General features: G+C 36.3%; 1 protein-coding gene and 1 long non-coding RNA gene across 9 annotated transcripts in view; one reads left to right on the top strand and one right to left on the bottom strand.

The window, feature by feature from the left end:
* ATP2C1 (ATPase secretory pathway Ca2+ transporting 1) overlaps positions 1–13,667 on the bottom strand; it is a 162,076-nt gene that overhangs the window by 9,689 nt on the left and 138,720 nt on the right. For 5 of the 6 annotated variants that reach the window (XM_029940302.1, XM_029940300.1, XM_029940304.1 and 2 more), the window contains 6 exons: positions 12,998–13,066; positions 12,263–12,379; positions 11,294–11,441; positions 10,674–10,769; positions 8,656–8,797; positions 6,982–7,076 (listed from right to left, as the gene is read on the bottom strand). In XM_029940302.1, coding sequence (XP_029796162.1) covers positions 6,982–7,076; positions 8,656–8,797; positions 10,674–10,769; positions 11,294–11,441; positions 12,263–12,379; positions 12,998–13,066 — 667 coding nt within the window. Of the gene's footprint in view, positions 1–6,951; positions 7,077–8,655; positions 8,798–10,673; positions 10,770–11,293; positions 11,442–12,262; positions 12,380–12,997; positions 13,067–13,667 lie in introns of all 6 variants that reach the window. The other variant, XM_029940301.1, reaches the window with a different exon arrangement.
* Positions 1–13,667, top strand: part of LOC115292289 — a 30,980-nt gene that overhangs the window by 1,466 nt on the left and 15,847 nt on the right. The window lies entirely within an intron of this gene.

Genomic DNA, 13,667 nt, shown 5'->3' on the forward strand with positions numbered 1-13,667 from the left:
GTTGGTGTTTTGATTTTTTACTTTGCTTTTCTGTTTTGAGTGTCATTGCAACTACTGTATTGTAAAGGATGGAAAATAATTGCATATGTTAAAAAATATGAAACTTTATAAAGTAAAAAAATAAAATAAAATAAAATAAAATGCAGACTTGATGAAAAAGAACAAATGTTCAAGGCATCACAGTATTTTCTTTATGAACATAAGATGGCACCAAATTGTTACTATTCAACTAACAAGTGCTTTAGCATACTTAACATGGGAAGGCCTTAATCGAACATTGTTCTTAACATAGTTGAGTGGATTAGTATTTTAAAAAAAATCTGAATTGAAAAGCACACTTTATTTAGAGTTCAAAAGCTAGAAATATGCAGAACCCAAAATGGACCTCCAGGCTCATGCAGAACCATATGCCCAATTTCTGGCACGAAGTGCTGTTAAGACCGTGAGATGGGGGTTTCTACTCAAAGGGTTACTAAGTAGAAAAATTCAATTACTGCTGAAGAAATATGGTGATGCGGCAAATCTGATTTTTTTTTCTCTAATTTATTTTTGAGAGACAGAGAGAGGGAGTGTGAGGAGGGGAGGGCCAGAGATAGAGAGAGAGGGAGACAAAGAATCTGAAGCAGGCTCCAGGCTCTGAGCTGGCCGTCAGCACAGAGCCAGACGTGGGGCTCGAACCCACAAACCATGAGATCATGACCTGAGCCAAAGCCAGACACTTAATCGACAGAGCCACCCACGTGCGCCCAAACCTGATTTTGATATGAAGGCAGTTCTCCCAGGTCTAACAGCCATGGGACCAGCACAGAAATATGGTCCTTTGCCCAGAATATTTGTCAATTTGGCTAGATTTCAACAAAAAAGGAAAGAAACAGCAAGGTCGGGTGGGCTTACTGTCTACCTGGGGCAGCTGGACAAATCAATGCAGGCGGTCACTGCCCTCGCAGATACTCTGGAGCACTACTAGGTTCGATCAGAGAAGAATTTCTAAAGATCAAAACTAATAGCTCAAATCATTGTTTACTTTCCTCCCCAAACTTCACCACTTAAACTTACTTTGAATGAGAGGAGAAGATTCTATCAAAATTCTGTCTAGAGTTACCAATGTAGCAGCTTGGACTTGAATTTTTAATGCTTTCTAAAAAATAAAATCCCACAATTTTATGCCCAAACTTATGGATGGGTTTATTCTTAACAGTGTTTACAAGAGACTGTACCCTTCCCCACATGCACATATCTTTAATCTATAAAAGGCCATGCGGGTTGCCTCTTTGGCTGGGCTTTGAAGACCAGGTATAAATTCTAATCCTTAAAATTAGGGCAGAGGAAAAAGGTTTTCAAGTTGAAAGAGTACTGTCTAAAAAGACCAGTAAGTAGACTGTGTTAGAACATTGTGTGGGATAGGAGGCTAGAAAGATCCAAGGAAGAATTATAAAATGGAACAAAACAAAACAAAACAAAGTTTTCTATTCTCCTGCCACAAATCATTTGGAGCAAGCAGCTATTATCTAAGGTTAATGCCATTCACTTAGTGGCTTTCCACAAACAGCAAACTTCAGTCTAAGCTACACAGTGGTTTGCTATGTATTCTCTCACCCCTTAAGAGAATGGCTTATACTGCAAATATTGAAAAGATATGCTCCCAATAATTCAGATGGATGTCTTCCAGTCAGTAATCTTAATAATAAGATTCATTTTTTTAAATGTTTTTTTTATTTATTTTTGAGAGACAAAGAGAGACAGAGTGAACAGGGGAGGGTCATAGAGAGAGGGCGATACAGAATCTGAAACAGGCTGCAGGCTCTGAGCTAGCTGTCAGCACAGAGCCCAATGCGGGGCTCGAACCCACGAACCATGAGGTCATGACTGGAGCCAAAGCCGGATGCTTAACCGACTGAGCCACCCAGGTGCCCCATCATTTTGAAAGCTCTGTAACAAAAGAAGCTAAAATGTTCTTATCTTTCCCCCAGCAGTTTGAATTTCTGTTTGCTGATTCTTACATAACTATACTAAAAAAACTTTTAAAAAAATTATATTCTGTCAAAGTCAAGTTTATATTCATTTATTGCTTTACTTTTAGCAAAAGAATAGATAATGCCTGTAACAAGAAATGATTTTCCTACATTAGACTTGGTCAGCCATGGCTTTATTTTTTTAAGTTTTTCTTTTCATTTTTATTTGAGAGAGACAGGATAAGTGGTGGAGAGGGCCAGAGAGAGGGAGGGAGAGAGGGAGAGAGGGAGGAGGAGGTAGAGGTGTGGGGGGGAGAGGGAGGGAGGGGGAGACAGAGTGAGAGAGAGAGAGAGAGAGACAGAGAGTGAGAGAGAGAGAGACAGAGAGAGAAAGAGAGAGAGAGAATCTTAAGCAGGCTCCATGCTCAGCACAGAGTCTGACAAGGGGCTCAATCCCACAACCCCAGGATCATGACCTAAGCCAAAATCTAGAGCTGGATGCTCAAATGACTGAGCCAGCTAGGTGCCCTAGTCAGCCCTGGCTTTAAATCATTATGTGCTAAAACCTTATCTAACATGTCTACTGGGAAATAAGGACATCAGAAACTTTCATTTCAAATTGACCTGTGTCCCATGAAAGGCTGCTCTGCTTCAGTAATTCTCCCAACAGCTCTACTGTCCAAGCCAGAAAGCCGGAAACAGGTATTTTCCAGTTTTCTTTTCTCCCATCCGGTCATGTCAATGCTCTCTCATAGAAGAAATGCCATGCCTTTTTTCCCCCGTACTGACTGCCACAGCTCAATTAGTCCCTCTACTACTTAAGCGTCTACAATTCTCTTCATCAGTCTCCCTATTTTGTCTTTACAATCCATCCTCTATGCTTCCAACAGTGTATTACAAGACAAAAATCCAAAGTCACATCATACTCCAGCTTGCTACCAGTCAAATGTCTTTACCTTCACCACTAGGCTCCTGCCTATATGTCCAACCCCTTACATTATATACATCCTGCCGTAAAAGTCCCAAACTCCTTGTAGTTTTCACCTGCTCCTTTCAGCACCACCCCTGCCCATCCTAGCCAATACCTCTATAGAGGCTGTGCAATTGGTTATAATCCTCTGCTGCTTCCAGGCTGGAAATTCCTAACTTAAGGTTTGATTCAGACACTACTAGTTCTAGGAAATTTCTTGGACAACCTCTTCCCATGAAATTGTTTCTCTCCTTTGGCTACTATAACATTTCAGCATTTACCACTGGGCTGAATGTATCTAATATTGGTCTCCAGGGTTAGACTGAGAACTCTCCAAAGGCAAGATACTACCTCTTATTTCTTTATAAATCTAAACCTATAACATTATATCTACATTAATACCAAGGACTGGTTAGCCATTATCCATTATCAACAACAACCAACTCTGAAAACCAAAATCGAAAATAAGGTTGTCCAACAAGTGTTAATCATCATACCAAATTCTAACCGACCTCAAGGAAGCTTAATGATGGGGATAATCTGCTTGTCCAGTCACATACCAGTTAGGATTAATATTTACCGACACCGCTTTAGTATGCAAATCAGCTGTGTGAACTGCAGCTTAGTCTAAAAAGGCATTTCAAACATTTCCAAATATCAATGTCAAGGGAAACTTCCAGTAAAATGGGTGCTGGATTCACCTTAATGTATGTCTATTTTTAAATGTGCAAAAGGGCACCTGGGAGGCTCAGTCTGGTTAAGCATCTGACTTCGGCCCAGGTCATGATCTCTGGTTTGTGGGTTTGAGCCCCATATCAGGCTCTGTGCTGACGGCTCAGAGCGTGGAGCCTGCTTCAGATTCTGTGTCTCCTTCTGTCTCTGCCCCTTCCCCTGCTCATGCTCTGTCTCTCTTTCAAAAATAAACATTAAAAATATTTTTAAAAATTAAATTAAATTAAAATAAAAGTGCAAAGACCACTACTAACTTTCATGAAATAGCTTAACAGTTACATGCCCTGCTAACTATGTCCATGAGCTCACAAAGGGCAGGGATGCCATCATCTTTCCATCCAAGTTTTTCCCATGAGTCATATATGGAAGTCAAATGCAAATGAACTGCCCAGTGACAAAGATAAGCAAGGTAAAGTTAACTAAGGTTCTCAGATATGGTATTTATGGTTTGCCACCAATTCCTTTCACTGAGAAACTACTGGGAGTATGGCCAGTACTCATTTTACTTATGTCCTACATATAAGAGATCAAAATTTAAAGTGATTTCAGAAAGACTACCAATGTGAAAGATGTACCCTACCTTTTATAATGTAAACAAAATGTGTTTAATTATTCTGAGTGCGGTTACTGCTATTAAATAAAGCCTGTATCCTGAAGGCAGGATGGAGGCTGGGGGTTTAGGTTGCCTGATTTCATCCCTAGGTCATGCTATGGCCAGTACAAATATTAAAGAACATGCTACGCCTTGTTTCTTTGTAGTAGGGGATTATCTACCTAATTGGTGAAGTACTTCAAGTTCCTTTCTTTTATTCCTAGATATGTAATCACGTTGGGACCAAATGACTCAATGAGGTAGTCTTAGAGGGAAAAATCAAGTAAGTTAGCATTATTAAGGACTCTAGGAAGTCCAAGGGCTAGGATATGGGGTAAAAATTTTAAATTTATATACCAGCACATCTGAATAAGCAATGCTAATTTAATGATGTATTATGGAAGATGTAATATATACAAATATTCTAATTTGTTGTGATATTATGGAAAATTGAAGCCTGGACATAGTATATCTGTGCTGTACATTTCACTTCTTTTTAAATCACAGATTCTATGCACTATGAGTAGTGCCTAATTTCTTTTTAATGTTACTATTTATTGTTGAGACAGAGAGAGACAGAGCATGGGCGGGGAGGGGCAGAGAGAGAGGGAGACACAGAATCTGAAGCAGGCTCAAGGCTCTGAGCTGTCAGCACAGAGCCCGACACGGGGCTCAGACCCACAAATGTGAGATCATAACCTGAGCTGAAGTCAGAGGCTTAACCGACTGAGCCACCCAGGCACCCCGAGTAGTGCCTAATTTCTGTACCTTCAACATCCCTAAGATTTTAATGTTAACAGTCCCGACTCGAAGGTCAGTAATTTAAGAAAAGAAATAATTTTTTTCTTTTGGTTTAAAAACCAAATGAAAGGATAGGCACATTTATTTCATACAAGTCATACTCTGAACCTAAAGTAGAAAGCAAAAGATTGATATGCACTTAACATATTTCAAGTCTTTGTAACAGAGAAAAAAAAGTCATACAAAATTTAGGTATGAGACATCACATCACTAAAGATAAAGTTGACTAGACAATGGCTTCTATGTTCTATCTGATGAGAAAAATGTACATTTGACTACTGAGCCTTGAAGAATGAAGAAGGATAAATTGCAGACATCTCAGCTCCTTATACTCAACTGTTTGAATTACAAGGACTCAAAGAACAGATATTTTCCCTGTCATTAATAACAATATTTCAGTGCTAACACTGGCAGGTTAATATTGGTGATAAAAACTAGAGAATGGTTTATCCTCGCAGATTAAAAAATGGACAATAATTATAAAATACAAAACTCACTAATTTCAAGAATTAAACATGTAAAAATTTGAAACCCATTCCTGTTTCAGAGAAAAATATTCAACAGGAAAATGGACTTCAAATTTTGAATTTCTGGCCAAAGTTGCCATAATACACTAAAAAAAATTACCTATACCTCACTGAGCTATTATAAAAACTAATGGCATTACAAGAGCAAATCCAGCTCTTTCTTCAGCAGGCCCAGTGGGACAGAAGGCAGGCGGAGAACAAAGGGTGGAAGTATGGAAGGGACAGGCTCAGGGCCGTGCTGCACTCTAGGCCGAGGAAGATGCTGCGGACTCCTGAAGAGCAAGGCGGCACAGAATCTTCCACATGAACCCTGGTGCATGAACCTTCTATCTGAGTTTAGGGCTTTTTTATTCCTTAAGTATAGCACTCTATACTTCCTAAGAAAGATGCTTAAAAATATACATAGAAAGACATTAAGGAAAATAAAATTCAGTTATTCAGAAAAGGTACTTGGATTTATATTTAAGGGATGACAAAATGATACGTGACAAAGTGCATATTTATATGTAACTCAAAAAAGAAGCATAACATGTTAATATAATCTGTTATAAATTTCAGCGCCATCACTCTTAAATACTTTTTGATTCTATAACTAAGTGTTAATTATAGACAAAACTACTCTACCTAGAATGCCACTTGACAACCCTGTATTAATTTTCCTAGACCAAAGACTCGTAACTTAAAAAAAAAAAAAAAAGCAACCATTTACACTTACTAAGAAAAGCAAACATTTACTTCAAATTGCAGTATAGGCTTTTCAATCACAAAAAGAAAGAAAAGAACAGTGATCTGACAGTGGTCACATCCTGTGCAAAAAACTTGATACAAAACTGGTAGGTAACACAAGGTATCTGTGCTGCTTACATTGCAGGAAAAAGGAAATACAGTAGCTGAAATATGGCACTCCTGGGAATGAACTTCTAAACCAAAAGAATGCCTTGGAAATGACTAAATTGATTGTGTATTAGTAAGAAAGCCCCACCACCATAAATAGTACAATATTTAAAAATTAAAAAAAATTTGTATCTATCTAAGGTAGATAGGGTACTTGTACTGTTAGACTCTTTAAGTGCAGAAGGTGGTTCAGGTTTTGCCTTTTTTTTTAATTAAATAACTGCCCATATGCTTTATAAAGTTCCACTCAATTGCAAAAAGCCAATTTCAATCAAGAAATATGTTATCAAAGTTGCATAATTTCATTTGGGACTGCCAGCAGGTTAAGGTCTCAAATCAAGTCTTTAACATAACACTCATTTTTAGTCAATGGAAAGTTAGAAAGTTCTCAAATCTTCATTATCCTCTGGAACTTGCCCTTCTAAATGATCCTCAGACTGCAATTCCTAGTTTGCAAATAAAAGAATGCAATATGCATCATACTTCAAGAAAAGATGACGATGTCGAACTAACATGCTTCTGGATCTTTTCCCTGCTCCTTTCCACCTTCTTTATAATTTCGGCTACAATGCACACTGACGAGGTGAGACCCAAAAGAAACAGCAGATCTGCAAGAGAAAGTAAGTTGCATCTTACAATTCTTTGAAACACAGCTGGAAAGCTTAATGAAGCTTCCATTTTTTTCTAGCATTTTACCAGAGCTTTTAAAAACACACTGTCTCATAGCATTCTATGAGGTACACACAATCAGCATCAGTTTATTCTTATTTTATTATTTTCTTTAATCAGCGTCAGTTGAAAAATGAGGAAAGTTAGGCTCAAAACATATTAATCCCAAGTCATACAGCTAGAAAAGACAACAGCCAGAGAACTAGAACCCAAGTCCTCGAACTTTCCCTGAACCATAACTTCATAACCATAACCTGGAACAACAAGAAAGAGGCCTTTCCTATTTAATAGATCATACACAGCCTTTTAAAAAGGCTCTTCAGGCAGTGGTAACTAATTTGACTGAAAAATTCCTCTCTAAAGATTACTTAGAAATTTCTATCTATTCCATTCGAGAGCTTAAAATTCGACTCATCCTTTAAAAATCATGCCTTTACAATAGTATCCACACTCTCATTCTTATTCATTGCTTGAAAAATTGCAGCTACTGGGGCGCCTGGGTAGCCTGCTTCAGATTGTGTCACCCTCTCTCCCACTCGCGTGCGCTCTTTCTCTCTCTCTCTCAAAAATAAATAAAGGGGTGCCTGGGTGGCTCAGTCAGTTAAGTGTCCAGCTTCGGCTCAGGTCATGACCTCACAGTTTATGGGTTTGAGCCCCATGTTGAGCTCTGTGCTGACAACTAGCTCAGAGCCTAGAGCCTGCTTTGGATTCTGTATCTCCCTCTCTCTCTGGCCCTCCCCTGCTTGCACTCTCTCTCTCTCTGTCTCTCAAAAAAAAAAACATAAAAAACAAAAAAAGAAAAATGGCACCTATCTCAGGACTCCACTTTTTTTAAAAGGAGAAGTATAAATGTGAAATTAAAATACTGAAATTAAGCCAGTTCAACTTTAAGGTAAATTGTAACTTACAGCATAAAATATGGTGAGACTATAGGACTTATTTTCATAAATATCCAAATTAACTTTAAAATGTATCAGCCTTCACCCTTACACAGGAAGATTTATTTTTAAATACACTGTATCCTAACACATTTAATGCATAGTATGTGAAAGAATAATAACTATCTTCCATACAATCAGATTAAAATTTTTTGCTTTTAGGGTTGGGCTATTTCATAAAAGAATGTATGAATTAGCAAGTAAGAATAGTGAAATGTTCATTTAATTATTGCTGTAACTAATGAAGAGCAGTCTGGTTTTCAGTGAGCTTAAATCTGTTTTTTTTCTTCATACAAGATTGCAAAGTTATAAACTACAATTACTTTGTAACAAGTTTTCATTTGCTATAGTTCAGAATCATTACACAGAATCTGACAACTGATAATCTATAAAAAATTATAAAACAATTTTAAAGTCTAGAGTTAGGCAAGAGACTCCCCTACACTTGCAAATGAAAGAAATAGAATACAATTCTTGCAATTTTTTATCTCACTTTTTAAAAGGCAATATTTATTAGAATATCTGCATTAGAAAATACTTCATCTAAAACATATAAATTATAAAATAACATTTTCTTTACCCAGTATACTTAGGCTCTCGGTCTGAAAAACTTTTTGAAGTGGAGGAAAGTAAATTACTAACAACTGTCCCATAATGGATCCAAGAACTGCGTAGCAAAACATTTTATTACTGCAGAGTCCAATCTCAAATACAGACTTGGTCTGTTGGCAGAGCAAAGAGAGAATTATTATTCCTTGGTTCCGGAAACAACTTATTCTAGTCATCTCCAATTTTTAATAAGCTGGGCTGAATCCCACAATGCAGTACCATGAAATCTCTTTATTTTAACCATTATTTTGGAATAATTCAGATAAAATACGGGTACAATTTAAAGCAGCTTCTCTCTGGAGCACCTGAGTGACTCAGTCAGTTGAGTAGTCAACTCTTGATTTTGGCTCAGGTCTTGATCTCATGGTTCAGGAGATGGAACCCCGCATCAGGGATTCTCTCTCTCTCTTTCTCTCTCTCTTACACACACACACACACACACACACACACACACACACACACACACACAAGATGCTTCTCCTTATCATTAAAGAGTTTTCTCTAAAAGACTGAAGCTACATTAACAGCAAGACCATAGAAAGAAAAGAAACTTTAGCATTCCAAAACATAAGAAACTTTATTTGTAGGATTACTTTGATAAATCATTTAAGTTAATTAATTTATTTAAATTCTTTCATTAACATACAGTACAATATTGGTTTCAGGACTAGAATTCACTGATTCATCACTTACAGACAATACCCAGTGCTCATTACAACAAAAATCATTTCTATCCATTAAGGTAGATAATCTAAAAGCGTTTTTTTTTCCCTGAGGGGCGCCCGGCTAGCTCAGTTGGTAGAGCATGAGACTCTTAAAAGTTTTTTTTTAACGTTTATTTATTCTTGAGAGAGAGAGACAGAGCGCAAGCGGAGGAGAGTAGGGAAAGAGGGAGACACAAAATCCAAACCAGGATCCAGGTTCTGAGCTATCTGCACAGAGCCTGACATGGGACTCAAACTCACAAACCGTGACATCATGACCTGAGCCAAAGTCGGATGCTTAACCAACTGACCCACCTAGGCGCCCCTCTAAAAGCTTAGACCTAGTTATTTGTGTACTAAATATGTAAAACTGCCTTTCATAAAACAAAAAATATTGTATCTTCTTCAAGTTCCAGCATGACAAATGCTAATAGATAAAACTGAGGATTTATAAGGTGTTCTAAAACTGAAATAAATGGTCAGGCCTCAAAATGGAACTAGTTTTCAAAAACAATTATGCTCAAAAAGTACTACTAGGTTCTAGCCCATAGCCTATTATTTTCTATCAAAACACTTCAATCAAGAAAAGGCAATCACACCTTAAGATACAACATGGGAAAAAAAACAAATTTAAAATGTCCTAAGCTCTGACACACTGATAGTAGTATTGGGGAAACATTAATATACACAAAATTGTTCTTGTACTTCTAACAACACTTTCTTCTAAAATGGGACTAATACCAAGGCGCCTGGATGGCTCAGTCAGTTAAGCGTCCGACTTTGGCTCAGATCATGATCTCACAGCTCATGAGTTGGAGCCCTGCATTGGGCTCTGTGCTGACAGCTCGGAGCCTAGAGCCTGCTTTGGTCTCTCCTTTCTGCCCCTCCTTCGCTCACATTCTGTCTCTCTCTCTCAAAAATAAACAGTAAAAAAAAGTTTTTTTTAATGGGACTAATACCATCTTAACAGAACCCATGGGTTTTGAATAACACTCTCAGATGTTAACTTAAACCCACTATAAAACTATGGATAATAGAGAAGAGAAAGAAGAAACACCAGCTGATGATACCTATCATTTTCTTGCATCTTCTAGTTAAAGTTAAGGCTGTCTTCTCAAATGCCCCATCCCCATTATGACATGTTTGTGGGGAAATGTATCTGTATCTGGGGCTGTAATCTGTGGTGACAAAATCAAGCAAAGCTAAAACCCCACAATCCTTGCCTACTTACAATTAGAGAGTACTCTACCAATTCAGTCAGTCAGCTAAGACCACCTAAGCTTACCTGGGATCTGGAACTTAGCGCATTGAACATATCGAAAAATACAAAGCACGTGAAAGTCATTGTTGTGTCTCGAGGTGTTATCACATTGTCTCGTAGCTGTCACAAGGAAAAAGAATGATTTTCAGTGGCTGAATTTAATGAACAAATACTGCATGCTTGTAAAAAGGCTAACATTTTCTTTGCTTTAAAATGAAAGAGCTGTAGTCTAAGGTATAATACATATGAGCTACCTATATTTCCTATATGCCATTTAAGTAAGTCATTAATGAAGAGCTGTAATTCAAAGTAAAAAGTCCTCTCACAAACCACATACTGGATATTAAAACAACTTTCTTTTTTGATGTAATAAAATAGCAGATTTTCTAGTTTCTCCCCAAATTGTAATATATTAATTTTTATTGTAGTGGTATGTCTCTGCAGATTTAAACTATTCTAATAAATGCATAAGCAATTCTATTAACCCATAAAGACTGAAATCAAAGTATTTCTAAATGTTTTTGTTATCATATTATCCAAAGAGCTCTCCTAACTTTCCAGGCGTCTATGTCAAATACCAAGAAAAGTGAATCCTATCATATAGAATGCATGTTATTAAGGCAGAGCTTATCAGGTGACTATACCTCCCGCCAGAAGACAAACAAAGTCCCACAAACAATGATTATTGATGATACAAGTATTTTAAGTATCAGGTTTTTGGTCAATATGCTGTCCTTCCAGTTTCGTGGAGGTTTACGAATGACATCTTTATCCACTGGTTCTACTCCAAGGCTTCAAAACAAAGAGAAAAGTGCATTACTTTAAAGTTTTAGGTTTTGATGGGTTACTTCCATAATCCCATTAACCTCAATTATCCAGGAAATGAAATGCTTTCTTATGGAAATAAAATGTTGAATCATAATGAAAACCATGGCTATAATTACTCAAAAATAACCATGGACTTTATCACTCTTCCTTCTTTTACTCGTTTACTTGGCATAGTTTGATGGTCAAATTTCAAAAAATTGTCCAATTTCATTTACATATAAGTTTACTTATTTCAAATATGACCTGAAGTACTAACCTACCAAGTAAACCCTGATATACCTTTTCATCCAAGGAGATTTTAAGTAGGATGACTTATCGTAAGGGCTGCTGACATGCATCATTCAGTTACTCTTTCTGCTGGGAAGCAGCATCTGAGTCCCCTTTACATAAGAAAATACTTAAATGCTTAGGTCTCAATACTTTCTCAAAGTCTCTAAAGTTGACAAAAGAACCCAAGTAATAACACTAAACTCAGGATTTCTCCATTCCATCCCATTCTTAGAGACAAAAGCTTTCTTCCTGAGAAGAGGAACTGTACCTATATACCCTGATCTGTTCTCAACTTAAGAATGGTTATCTAAAAGCTACAAAAGCTTGGGTCCATGATACATGAAGGAACACCCAAAGACAGTAAATGATATATGTACACATCACACAATTTATAACAAACATATTGCTGCGTGATAGATTTCCAATGCCATCCATGAATAAAATATTAAAACTTAATCATCAGGGTATCATACCTTCCTTGTCTTTCTACTAATTCATGCATAAAAAACTCTTACCTCTGAGCTGGAGGTCCATCCATAATTATATTGATCCACAAAATCTGCATGGCATTGAGAGGATTAGGAAAGTTCATTAATGTAGCCAATGAGATTAAAGTTAATGCTGCTATGCTCCTGTTGAAAAAAGATTAAAATAAATCTGTCAGCATAGTATAATACTTACTACTTTTATAGCACTTCCTTAGCATTTGAAAATCTCATTTTACTACTGCCCTTTTAAAGGAAGTCTATATATCCAATTATCTTATGCTTCATTTGTGTGAACATTTTGAAGCTAAAGTTAAACCTGATAATCCATAGCATTTAAATAAAGGATTTCAAGATGTTTAGATAACAACAAATAGAGGAAAGTTTAAACACTGTGTTCAGAATAGCTGTTACTACATTATAGTTAACAGTTTCTACAATATTTTGGCAACTATTTTTTGACTACAGAAAAGCCCTTCGACTTTTGGAAGAAGATACCAAGGAAACACACTAAGATTTGACACTGCTTCCTTAGTTATTTCTGGAGCTCATAAACACACGACAAAGGTTTATATATTTTGATGATGATTTAAACATCATGTCTTTACCCTGCCATTTTTAATTTTACGATAGAATTAATTTTCATTTTGGAAAACCAACATATGAACACAAATAGCCAAAAAGATTCTAAACATTCTGCTTGAATTCTATTTGTCATATAATTTATCTATAAGAACCATGGTGACAAATTTCTTATAAACTTACGTGCTCAGTTGGAATCTAACAAAATTTTTAATGTTATTATAAATCCCTTTGCCCTCTTCAATTGCAGACCTGAAATTTGAAAAACATTTAAGTGAAAAATATTATCATACAAAAATAAAGCTATATCTACTCTAAAGCATCACAGAGCTAATTTTGGTGTTTTTTTTGGGGGGTTTTTTTTTTTTTGGTGTTCTTTGTAAAGTTTATAAAATGTCTAGACAAGATCAGACATCTATTTCAGAAAAACTTTGTATTTCATTAATTTGTATTCTTTACTGCCTAATGAGGTGTTATACTTAGCTATTAATTTAAACATATATCATATGAAGAGGAGATATTTGGAGACATTTAATTGAAAATGTGATTTTTCTTTTTTCTTTCTTTTTCAGTACTTGTCACTATTTTTTTTATTTAAAAATTTTATTATTTTTTTACTTTATAAAGTTTCATATTTTTTTAACATATGCAATAATTTTCCATCATTTACAATACAGTAGTTGCAATGACACTCCAAACAGAAAAGCAAAGTAAAAAATCAAAACACCAACTTCTGTTTCATGTAATTAGACTTATACAGAAATTAGAAGGTTAAGTAACAGCTAGTTAATCACCTAATTTCACAGCTATCTGAAGTGGCAATCGTTATATAGCAGCTTATCTATGATACATT

This window comes from Suricata suricatta, chromosome 5, assembly GCF_006229205.1.
Source record: "Suricata suricatta isolate VVHF042 chromosome 5, meerkat_22Aug2017_6uvM2_HiC, whole genome shotgun sequence".
In the NCBI taxonomy this organism is placed as follows: Eukaryota; Metazoa; Chordata; class Mammalia; order Carnivora; family Herpestidae; genus Suricata; species Suricata suricatta.